Source organism: Apus apus, chromosome Z (genome assembly GCF_020740795.1).
Source record: "Apus apus isolate bApuApu2 chromosome Z, bApuApu2.pri.cur, whole genome shotgun sequence".
Taxonomy (NCBI): domain Eukaryota; kingdom Metazoa; phylum Chordata; class Aves; order Apodiformes; family Apodidae; genus Apus; species Apus apus.
In genome coordinates, this window is record NC_067312.1 from 50,170,666 (window position 1) to 50,183,804 (window position 13,139).

The window sequence follows — 13,139 nt, forward strand, 5'->3', positions numbered from 1 at the left end:
GTGGTAGTTCGTGTCTTACTCATAGCCAGCTGACTTCTGTCCTAGGTACACAAAATCTGTTTTTATATGAAGGAAAGGAAGAACAATTATTTAAAAAATTGGATAACTACTGTAGAACAATGAAGTAGTATAGAAGTGACCACCTTATTATCAGCCTTTTCTAGTAGCTTAAATTGTGCATTTCTTCATTAGGAAACAAGTACTTCAGTCTTCCACTTTTATTTAGGAGACAAGTACACTTGTTTGAAATTTCAGTGTGCAAAGACTTTTACAGTCCTCATTACATACCCTGAACTTGTCTTTCTTTGGAGATATAAACTGGAAAAGATATGAACTTGGTCTTCCATAAGGCTGTTTATGATTTCAAATCACTCTTACGCTATTCTAAATTACAATGCTACAGTTCAGGATAAACTCAGAATTTCATACTCATTGTTTATCTGGTGCAAAGTTCTTTCCTACTCCCACATGAGAAAATATCATTACAAGGAGAGCTGCTTGTGAATATTCATATACTCATAATGCCTACCTGTTTTTCATTTTGCATCCAACTGTGAAATAAAACACAATAAAAGGGAAAAAAATTATATTTGGGAGGTCCAAGAGGAAGGTGGTCCCTCTACTGAAGGTCTCTTCACACAGCTGCAGCTACTTGGGATGTTTTGCCTCTTTGATGCTTGATGTGCGAAGTATCCTTGTAACAAATAATAGTTAGAAGGAATAACTTCTTGTGCTGAACTTCTGTTTAGACTATTCTGTTAAAAATTTGCAGAACTTTTTGCTGAAAGGCTTGTGAAAAAATTTTGGAAGGTTAAAAACAGCCAAAGCCCATATATTAACTGTTTCCATAATCAATCCTAACAATATTTATCTTCTATATGCAAAAAAAAAAAAAAAAAAAAGGATTCTTTGTAATTTATATTTCAGCGTTTTTTTCTTGTGTCTAGTAGAGGCTTTACATATTCTTGTTACCAGTATAATCCTTCTATTGCTTTTTCAGGTCAGTTGGAAGTGATCATGGATCGTCGACTTATGCAGGATGACAACCGTGGCCTTGGACAAGGTGTCCAAGATAACAAGATTACAGCTAATATCTTCCGACTTCTGCTGGAAAGAAGACATGGAGCAGATGTGGTAGGATTCACTGTCCAGATTTTTCTGGCTAATTAAGATACAAATATTTATATCCATTGCAACAGCAGTGAACTCAGCAAAGGCATTTTTCCGTGAGCAACAGAACTAAGGAAGCTTATCTTCCAAAGTTTTGTCAGCTTGCTTGCTTATTCTCATTGTAAAGACTTCCTCTTACACTGTTGCTCACACAAATCCATGTGGTATCTGCTTTCTCACTCACACTTCAACACATGACTGGGGCACTGTTGTGGAATTCTCTTTTTTTTTTTTTTTTTTTTTTAATTGAGGAAGCTTGTAAAAATAGCTAATCAGTCCAATGCTTTGATTCTTAACAAAGTTAACTGAATCTGGACAAAGGTTCGCAAATTATTATGGACAAATAGGTGGAAAGAGGAAACATAAATTTATTTGCCTTAGGAAACAAGATTTAAGTGGAAATATTTATATGCCAAACATATAAACCTCACTTCATTATGATGCTAAGAAAGTTGAGACCATTTTGTTGTAAGGGTTTGGGGTTTTTTCTGTTAACAAATGCTCTCAGTTCATCTTTTTCTGTATTAGTCTTTTGAATAACTCTTCAATTTTCTTTGCATTTTCTCTCTTTACTTTTTTTTCCCATAATTTTGAGGTCAGAATAAGAAGTGTATCTTCATGCTGAGGCAGTAGAATCATAATGATAGGACTGAGTATATTTTAAAATCATCAAATAGCTAAAGATGAGAGGTTGTATACTGAGCTGCTAATGAATATGCAGATAGATTGGAATTAATTCTGGTTTATAATGGATATCATTAACCACTGTGAGAGGATAATAATACCAAGCTTAAAGCAAATTTCCACCACTTAATGACTGTTTTTTTCAAGTTGTACATGTCATTATGGATTTTCTAGTTCCACATCCTGTGTAGCACAAGCAGCATATTAACTGCATTTATCAGTGTGGTGTGCAAATATCTGAGCTTGCTTGAAGGAAGGTAACTGGAGTTCTGCACCAGGGCTGCTTAGGCAACAATGAGTGTTGCACAGGTTAGTCTGCCTTCTCAAGCAGAAGCCTGCAGAGATACCTGTAATGCCACAGAAAACTTCTTTAGTACCCAGGCTAATTTGTGTTGTGTTAAATTCACACAGAATGTGGTGCTGGTAAGTAAGACTTATTTGACATGGAATTCCATTAGCAAATAAACTGAAACAACAGGAGCAGATCGGATTGGTTAGTGCTGTGTGGCTTGCATTGACACTTTTTGCAGTTTTGGTACCATAAAATAATTCACTGAAAGCTATCTGTGTGAGACTTCTAGTCCAATCCCTGCTCCAAGCAGGTTTATTGTTGTGTCAGAAAAACTGTCCAAAGGATCCATTCAGACTGTAGTGGAGATGTGAAGAGTTAGAGCACGTTTAGTGCATACCTCCAGGGATGCTTCTTGGTTACTCCTCTAAAAGAAAACTAGTCCATGAAAAACGAGACTCCTCTGCAAACTAGCACAGTGCCTGGTGAAGTGTGATTGGCCACAAGTTCAATTTCAAAACAGCACTGCTGATTCAGATGAAAACACTCCTATGGAAAATAGTTCAAGGTTACTTCAGTCAGAACAAAGGCAACCTAACATGTGTCTTTGTGTACCATTACTAGTTTGCTTGAGATACCAGTCAGACATTAGTCTGGAAGATTACCAGTGTATTTTTCCTTTCTTTTAAAAATCCTCTCCATTTTTAAAAAATTCTGTACAAGTTCCTGAGAATCTTTAAAAGGAGAAGGGGCAGTGACCTGCTAGGACCAAAAATCTTTAGAGGTGTTTTGGGTACCTCTGTTGCAGCATCTGCTTTCCTTCCCTCAGTTCTTCATGCTGAGCTTGTAATTGTTTTAAATAGCTGCAGAGTAAGACTTTAAGGACAGTTTGTTCTTACACACTTTTGTAGGGATTTGAAAAGAGGAGGCATGAAAACTATGGGGGAGCAGGCACAAGCAAAGAGGTGCTGTTGGCCCAGCTGTTACAATGTGCATAACCCCCTGGAGCCGAGCAAGATGTTTCAAGGCAACATTTTCTTTCTGGTGTTATATATGGATTTGCCCTTTGCTATATGAGAAGTTTTGTAGCATTTTGTTTTTAAAAATTTATTAATTATATATTATATTATTCTATATATTATATATTATATTATCTTATATATTATTTATATATTTTATTATATATTATTAATATACATTAGTAATATTTTCTGGTTTGTGCAACTGTTTCAGACGTGTTAAAGTAAGGTAGGGTAGTAGCCTCCTTTCTTTTTGTTCTGCACAAAAATACTTCTGTTGAGTTGTTATTCAGAAGGTAGTTGTAACAATAGTTTAAAAACAGCCTTGTCAGAAAAATTATGAGGAAATTATATGCAGTTTATATATGTAATCAGTTGCAGTGTGACTCATACACTGACCTTAATTTTGTTGTCAAGCCCTATCTTGTTAGTGACTTGAGGGACCACGGAAGCTACAGGAAAAGAGAGCGGGCAGCTTTGCCAATGCAAGCTTTTCCTTAAGTGCATTCAAAAATATGTCATTCTGTCTTTTTAAAAAACAGTTCTGAAGAACAGGATTTTTTCTGATTTTTGGGAAACTTTCCCATAAAAGGACAGTATGTGAAGTGTAGGATGTGCAGTTCTTTTAGATTAGTTATAATAAATGTGCATCACTGGTGTAATTACTGTGAAGTTCTTTGGTTATGACAGTATGAACCAAAATACTTTTTTCCTTCCCAACCCCATCCTGAACTCTGTCTTTTAATGGCAGAGTCAAACCACATGAATGTCCTGAATTAACTTGTGCGGTGGGCAGGTAGAACTCTAAATACACTTGCATACTCAGGTAGCCTGTATTCTGCTAAATCCCTCATCCAAATGTTACCTGGGTTTAGGCTGTAGCTCATCTAGCCAGTAGTAAATAGTCATACTGATATTGCCTCTGTTCTAAAGACTTCAGGTTGGTTAGTTTTGCTGCAGTTTTGTGTCTTTATTTTTCCTCTGAGCTGGGTACTGCAATAGGTGTGTTCAGAAAGACCATGTTCTTCATAAAGTAAGCTATGTATTTAAGACAAGCTCAAAAGATGTCATTTCACTTTACATTATACTCACCTGATTTATTTACAGCCTCAGACCTCTTTTGATAGTGTTACTGTGTTTTGATATATGTAGTTTTCACTTCCTAGCAGAAGTAGCTAATTCTGCTTTTGTTTTATTTTTGTCCTTGCAAGCATTTTTTGGCTCTGCCTGTCTTTTTTATTTCTAATATTCAATTGTTCTTTTTCCTCAGATTGTTAAGCAAGAAATAAATGCATTTCATTTTTAAATTGAAAGGATTATTATTTAGCTGAGGATGAAACTGAGTACAGTTACCAATACATGCTTTTCAACAGAGAAAGTTTATTTTTTTAAAGTACAGACTATTTTACATTTATTATAAGTTTTCTTAGAAATAAGCTTTAACAGCTCTTTACTTTCTGCGTCTTAGTGTGTTATATCAGCATAAGAATATCAGTATCTTTATTTCATCAATGACATAGCTGGAGAAAAGAGGCCATGCCATTCACACTTTCTTCTTCAGATTCTTATTCATACGTTAACTTGACTCACTCAGTTTATGCAACTGGAGTTACAGCCTAGTCTCAAGCAAAGAGCTTGGTTGGGGGAAGGCTAGGCAGAGAAACAATCATATAGGCAATCAGTAAGTCACAAATATGTAGCAGTCAGATAATCAAGCTCCTTTTCTTCCACCACATACAACTACTCTATTTGTCTTATTAAATATCTGTCAGTATCCACTTTCTCTGAAAATACATGTTTGGTGATACTTTTCTGTCTGATTACTCAGTTGCATTTGCCACTTACTTGGTGTGCATATATATATAATGCATGTGTATATTTCACATAGTAGCTATATACCTTGCATTCCTATGCTATGTCATCTGGCGATCATTTTGAAAAATGTACTACAGATTTGTAAAAACAAGAAGTATACCTAGTACTAGAAGAGTATTATGAGAATTTTTCAGAAGTAGTTGAATGGACAGATCAAAATGTTCTATTAAATTAGTGGAATCATGTAATAAGTTAAATGGGTTTCAAAATTTAGACATTATGATATATTAACTTGCTTTTACAAATATTTTATCTTGTATTTTGCAGAATGAAGATAAGACATCAGTCAGTTTCCCCTCACTTCTTAGCCATATGACTTCCTCTTTCTTAAATCATCCTGTAATTCCGATGACAACATATGCAGATTCGGGTGTCCCAGAGATGCTAAATACTTTTTCTCCACTCACGTTGTCCATGCCTTGTGACATGCATGTAGTCAATCTAAGGACAATCCAATCTAAGGTAAGGTCAAACCACTGCTTTACAGGAGTAAACATACCATATAGCTTATTACTATAATCTAATAAATCACTGTATTCTAGGAAAGTAATTTGTGGGGGCTTTTTTTATATAATATTATAAACTGCAGCATGATAGCAAATTTTTGTTAATTTTGCAAGAACTGGAGACCTCTGTCTGAGTAACATGAATCACAGGAATTGGGGAGGGGGGTTTCACAACATAGTAATATGCATAGTGCATTGTTCTGTTTCCAGAAGGGGCACATTTCAATGTGTTCCCAAAGTTTAAGAACAGATAGGTTCATATGCTTCAGCTTCTTCTGTGTTAAGAATGAAATATAATGTCATTAGACTCTGTTCTGAGTACAAGAATTCGTGTTTTTAATAAAGGATATGGTTTTGAACCCATCTGATTCCATTTGGAAGACTTAATGAAAATATATCACATCTTAGTGTCCATAGGGATAAATACTTAAAATATTTCCAAGCTTAAATACAAGACCTATTTTAATTATTCCAACATCAGCTTAATAATATTGGTTCCTGTGAAGCTCTGGTATATTTTTTTAAAAGGAAAAACAAAACAAAACAAAAAATACCCCAAACAAGCAAGCAAAAAAATACAACAAAAAAGTTGTTTGTCACCAACTTTACCTACTGTAAATAGACTCGACCTCAGGATTTAAAAACGGAGTATATTTCTCCCATTATGCTAAATATAAATGTGTATTTTTGTCACATTGCTTGAATTTTTCAATGCAAGTCTGTTAGCTTACAGTAATCAGATAAAAAACTGTTTAAATGGTTTTCCTTTCTCACCAAAATTGTAGCAGTATTGCCCTGGGATATTACTTATGAGAAAGCCTCATAATTTTTTTTCCATCTAGAAGTCTGATGTGAGAACCACAGTTTATTTCTCAGAGATCACAATCAAATCAGACTTTGGCAGCCCTTCCAAGAACAGCAGTCAGTGATTTGATAGTATGCTAGTTAGGGCATTTTTGACATATATAAAATGCTGTGAATTTTTACAAAATTAAGGTTATTTAAAACTGAGAAATTTGTTGTAATTTTCATGCAGTTTTCATGGTCATGTTTAGAAGGTGTATTTTATGTAAATTAAGTTCATCCTTGCTCAGACATTTCTTAGGCTTGCATATACTTAATCTGGTTTACCTAAAGATGAGAAGAGGTAAATCAAAGGAGGTGCAGAGGCTGTGGAAGCTTACTCAGTCTTACACTGACTTGTTGATATGTTAAAACAGATTAATTTGTTACACATGGATGCTATGTGCAGGATAAAGTCCTGGGAATTCTGTAAGGTTGACTACTATATCATAGATGTTTGTACTTGCCAAAACTTTTGCTGAATGTGTCATTAATTGTTTACTATCCTTCTGTTTAAATCTTTTAATCTGAATTAACATAGTATTTAATTTTTAAAACTTAAGATTTTGAATATTCATATAATCATTTACAATGCATAAATGCATTTGTTACGCAGGTTACGACAAGATAATTCCATTGTAATAGAGAAAGTGTTGATGCTCATTACTGGCCTGTCATTTTTAACATCAATTTACCTCATCGGAAGTCTACTTTTTCAGTATGAATTGTAAGATATTCTTAAACTGATATTTAGGTAGACAATATTATTTTGTGTTCATAAAACCATCTGCTTTTAAGTGCAACACTGTCAGTCACACATCAGTGACGGCAAAAACCAAGTCAAATATTTCTCTTTGCTGTTTAGTTCTTTCTGTGTTTAGTCTTATCAAAAGAAACTTAAATGTCCAGTCAAAGTGAAACTTACTTAAGGCATAAGTGGTTCTGTCACTCTAAGGTAATGATAATTTTGTGAGGTCCTAAAATATCTTCCTAGCTCTGCTAAGTTCTGAGTAATTTTTATTTTTATTTGTAGGTAGATACTGAGCCATCTGATGAAGCTGCTCTGATTCTTCACAGGAAGGGATTTGACTGTAGATTTTCAAACAGAGACACGGGCCTGCTCTGTTCCACTACTCAGGGAAAGGTATACTGACAATTTATGGGGACCTTACCTTACAAGTATTGCAGAAACACTGATATTGAAGTCAAATTATAGGTGAAGTCTAGATAGTTATTTCTCAAAAGTTATGCTTGTAAGATAATAGTTAAGTTTATCTTGAAAGCTTCTTTCCAATTGATAAAGATACAGAACTGCTGGTGTGTGGGAGTGACCATGTAAGCATCAACTTCTACGTCAGTTTTAATCCCATTAAATTCCTATAAATGTTGTTCTCATTAAAAAAAGTCAGTATTTCTCAAATAATTTTAACAGTGTTTTTGAAATTTACTAAGTATAAAAAAGCAAATGACATATTCTGAGAGGGGGTAGGAGAAGAAAAGTTTTGAGAAATAAATTACAGAAAATCACCAGTCCTGGATCCAGCGTTGGGCCAGCCAATGGGGGAGAGTTGTTGTCAGTGAGGCTCCCCAAGCCCACCATTGCAGCCCCCTGTTTTATAGGCCTAGTTACCTTGTTTTGCAAGGATGTGCAAGCCTGTTTGAGTCATAAGCCTGAGCAGCTGGAGAGAACCTCCACCCCCTCGACCCCTCCATCCTTACCTCAATCACTGTACAAGCAGATCATCAGTGCCATCTCCATCCTCTCAGGCAGGCCTTTTGGAATGCAAAGGAGACTTTGTTCAGGGGCCACAATGGGGTTCTGAGAGCGGGTTCCTCACACATGCTCAGCCAGCCAGGCAGTGGTCTGCATCATGAGCCCCACCTGTCTTTTGGGCCTGGTTCAGGGAGGCTAAGTCATGGCACCAACAGTCTATCTCCCTCTCATGCTCCCTGGTACTTCTTAAACTCTCTCTTTGAATATTATTAATATATATACAAATTATATGACTGTTACTTTGAAAACTATTGCTTATTATAGCATGTCCTTGGTCTACCCATGCTCACTTAAATGACCTACAGCACTGCAAATTTATACAGCTTTGGTTTGAGAATTACGGATGGACTGGATGGTTGTGAATCTGCAGAAATTTTGTAATCAAATTTTAAAATAGGCTTAAGATTTTATTAAAGCAGAAGAGTAACCTTTGATGTAAGAATCACAGTGCTGAAATGTGTAAGGAAGAGATGTACCATTTGGATCATTGTTAGAGATTATGTTAAGGTCAATTTTAAGGTGTATAATGTGTTTTCTAACATTTTTAATTCATCTCTTTTTTTTGCAGATAAAAGTGCATAAACTATTTAACAAATTCAGAGTGGAAAGTCTTACACCCACATCTTTATCTTTGATGCATACACCTCCAGATGCCAGAAATATAAGTGAAATACATGTGAGTTCTATGGAGATAAACACTTTTCGGATTCAGCTAAGATGAACTCTGGCTTTAATAATCAGACAGAGAAGAGGAATCAGCAATTCCATCTCCTCTAAGTTTCACGTGCAATAAGACGCACATTATTTTTATTCCAGCTTCTGGATACTGTGAGAAAAACATGCATTCTATAATTTTTTGACAAATACATTGAAAAGCCATGTTTGCAAGCAACTTTTTTGTTTTCATTTGGTTGGGTTGGGTTGGTTTTTTTTCATAAAATAGCAACGTCAGTATAAGTTAATGCAACATGTGAAGAAATATCTAAGGATGTTAACCTCTCAACATGTTAAATCTCAGGTTAAGTGCTAACTAAGAGTCATTTTGATGGTTTAATTTTCATAAATTGGGATTGGCATTTAAACAGCCTTCTTTGCTGATCCTGGATGCATTTATGTACGAATAATTCAGCGTGGAAGTCCTGATGGAAATAAAATGGAATAAAATGTTCATGTGTAGTAGCTAATGTCCAAATATTTAAGATCATTTATATAAATGACAATAATCTCAGTTTCTTCCACAATTAATTTCAATTTATTCAACACAATGGGGATTATTAATTGTGGTAAAATGAAAGCCTGCATTACGTGTGATAAGTGATGGTAAATTTTAATACTTCTGCCATTCACGTGAGTTATGTAAATAGGAAGACATGAACCTACAAAACAGTTTTGCAATGAAAATGTTTAATAAAACTCCCATTTTGTTACTTGACACACTGGGATATGTGCAATTATTCCATTATCATGTATTATGAGAAATGTCCATAATTATCATTAATACAAGACTTTTTATAAAACTCATTTAGATACTGATGTTCTCTGAGGTGAGTTTTCTATTTCAAGATTACCATATCAAGATAAATGTGCCTTATTTTTTTATACGTCTTGTTACAATTTTGGTGTCTATGTTAATGTTTTTGGGGAAAAGGTAGTTTATATAATACCTAAGCTGTGCATTTCTTATTTGTCAATGCTGGCCACACTCTGATCTATGTCCTCCTGCACCAAGTTTGTGCTATCTTACTCTGAACAGCTGGACTATTTGAATGTACTAAAATGATGTCATAACATGAAACAAAGACAAAAAAAAAAAAGAATTACTGTAGAATGTAAATACAGCTGCTTTAAAGGAAATTGCAGCTTGATGCAAAGAGTTGATAGTAAGCAAGACATAGCTTGCAAACCCATCAAAATGTGCTTGCATGTCACAGACTGTGGTGACCTGTTAATTAAGAATTGTGCCTATATTTTAAATTGCATATTTCAAACTTGCAACCTCACTTACATTGCTAGTGTTCACATTAATGAAGAACGGAGTCTTAACTTTTTGCTTTATTTTCACGTATTAAGTAATTAATATTTTAGTGCTGAAGCCAGTCAAGTGTGAAAAGTATTTCCATAAGTAGAACTGCTGTTTACAGTTAATATATATAAACATGTGCTAGAGTATAATCCCATTTCCTAGTCTTCATTTATCTTCATAGCTCTTTCTTCTATCTCTTGCATATGCTTTATATTTCCATACATCATTGCTTGTCTTTAATACTATTGCATGAAAAGTCATCATAGCTGGTAAAAAGATGTGATGTTTTTCTAACTCTGATACTGCCTACTATATCTAATTTCATCATTGTTCCACAGTGTATCAAATTATATCATGAGCTACAGGCTATCTTAAACTAAAGTGAGACTTGATTTCATGCATTGTCACATGATGGGTCTCTGTTGAGATTGTGTAGATTTCCCTACTTAATTCAGTCTGTGTGTTTTCAAATCAATTTAATACTTAGTAGGATCTGGTGCAAATTATATAATGAATATAAGAACCACTAATCAGAAATGGAAGAATCAGATGGATCCAATGAATGGATTTTTTTTCATGCAATAAACATGAACTGTAACTTTTCTTAACTGTAGTATTTGAAAATACTATTTTTTTTGGAACTCAAAGCTTGGTAGACTTGCCAGCAGAAGTTTCTCACATTTATTTTGTTGCATCTTCAGAATTAAAATGCTTGAGACATTTGTGTGTTTCGTACAACAAAGATTTTCAAAATACCATTTCAATTTTTTTCAGGCAGAAAACTCAATTTTGGATGCAATAAAGTTTTAAATCTTTTGCCTGTTGGATTTGCTTCCAAAAGATGTTTCACATAGCATTCAGTCTTTTATCATCAGCTGTACAGTCATGATGCCTGAATCTTCCTTAACCAGCAGATTTAATCTTTGTTCCATTGTTTTGCTTTTTTTTTTTTTTTTTTAACAACAGCCTTCAATTTGGTATCTTTTCCTCATAATAAACTTTTCTTTAATTGGTTTGGAATGTGGCTGTCAATGGGTTTGGTTTGTTTTTTTCTTAACACCTTAATGAAACCTTACTCAGTATGTTTGCTATATTGGACATTGCCCATCTGGTTTAATTGTGTTGGGGTTTTGGTGTTTCAGTTTTTTATTTTTAGATCTGCTGGGTTTATAACTACTGGTTAAGAGAACCAGGCATCCTTCCCTTCACATGTGGATTTAAAGACAATTCTGGGTAAAAAAGTTTAAAACCTTGCCACTACTTTCCATACCAGAGTTATACCTGTACTGATTTTTTATTTTTTTTTTAATATTCCTTCATCTTAAATGTCTTACTTAATCATATTGTCTGAAACAAACTAAAGTCAACGGAATGTTTTTGATATTTTCACTTGGAAGGTTTTATATGTTATGGGGATATGTAAAATAAGATCTCTAATAAAAGATAATACTATTGTGAGATGTGCTCAGTTTCATTAATACCTTAGCCATAGCTAATTCAAATTAAAAAAAAAAAAAAAAAAAAAAAAAACCATTGACAGTTATGACAGTTACCTGTAGTAAGATGAATTCCTGATGAAAGATACAATCAATTTCATATCTGTTGCACAGTGTGGCAAGGGAATGGCTAGCTCTTCATTCACAAAAGAAAGCTTGTACTGACTTGCAGAAAATAGCAGAAGGTGTAAAGTTCCAGATATTTTGGTTTTACTTCAATTTATCTTACTTCTCTTTTAAGCATTTGAGAGTACTGGAATGGAAGCTGTTCTTGTAAATTAACAAACATGTCATTAGAAAATAAAGGGGAAAAAATCAGGTCAGCTGTAATTAGACTGAACACTCTTAAGAAAATAACAAAATGCTAATATAATATGTTGTAATTACATATCACAATTTGAATAGGCATAGATGCTTTACAGGTTTGCTCATGGAAGTGCTGATGGAGCTTGGGCAAAGACAGTACAAATTTCAGTCAATAGCTGTTTGATGTTGGACTGGATAGTCTTAGCTGCCAATATAAAAGTATACACATACAATGTAAAGCCTCATAATTTCAAAGTTGATGTTTCAAGATAACTACTCTGTCATGATATTAAGACTTTGCAACAATAAAAATTAGCCAAAAGTCTGTCTTCTAAAATACAAAAAAAAAGCTCATACAAAAAAAACCAACAAAAAATATTATCTAGAATAAGCTCAACTCTTTGGAGAACTATTGGTATTTTCAGACAGTGGTGTTACTGATACAAAGTTTCTCTGTTTGCAAACATTTCTCTGAACTATAATATTAAACTTGTGAACCTGTCAGTCTTTTAATATGCAGATCTGATTAACTAATGCGTATTTAAAGTCCATATTGCATCACTAGCCTTCTTTTGCCATAATTTCTGTGTAGTACCAATAGTGCGTTACTTACATTACTCACCTTTAGGTAATTTTTTTAAATAATATTGAAAGTAATGAGAAAATAATTCAGTGTTAAAATTGCATCATGTATATAAACTTTTGTTACTTGAACTGTAAAGGCAGGAATATTTTTAACCATGCATTTCAGATCTTCACTTTCTTAATATAGCATATGCTTCCTGCTATACAGTGCCTGTTAAAGGGATACCTTTTGACCAACAGTCCATAAAATCATTCATGTTATGCATTTGACTAAACTGGAGACTTCGATCCCAGCAGTTCTGTTCTGCTTTACCACCACTACCACTCCCTGTGCATCACACAGACCCACCACATAGGAAGGCATATGCCTCTACTCCTCTCCAATCATTACCTGCAGGTTACTAACCTGTGGTCTGCTCAGATAGCTAGTTTATTTTTATTTCTAACTCTTAACTTAGTTATTCCTCTTGTACTACTTTCTCCCTTCTTAGCATGCCAGTTAAATGTGTGGGCATTGTAGGCTCCAGTATGCACACATCCTTCCAGCTCTGCCCAGTGCACACTAGAGC

General features: G+C 34.3%; 1 protein-coding gene across 1 annotated transcript in view; it reads left to right on the plus strand.

Moving 5' to 3' along the window:
- Positions 1–11,641, plus strand: part of MAN2A1 (mannosidase alpha class 2A member 1) — a 98,462-nt gene extending 86,821 nt beyond the window's left edge. The window contains exons 19-22 of the mRNA XM_051643003.1: positions 1,001–1,134; positions 5,305–5,499; positions 7,420–7,530; positions 8,729–11,641. Coding sequence (XP_051498963.1) covers positions 1,001–1,134; positions 5,305–5,499; positions 7,420–7,530; positions 8,729–8,881 — 593 coding nt within the window. The 3' untranslated portion in view covers positions 8,882–11,641. The remainder of the gene's footprint in view (positions 1–1,000; positions 1,135–5,304; positions 5,500–7,419; positions 7,531–8,728) is intronic.
- The last annotated feature ends 1,498 nt before the right edge of the window (positions 11,642–13,139 follow it).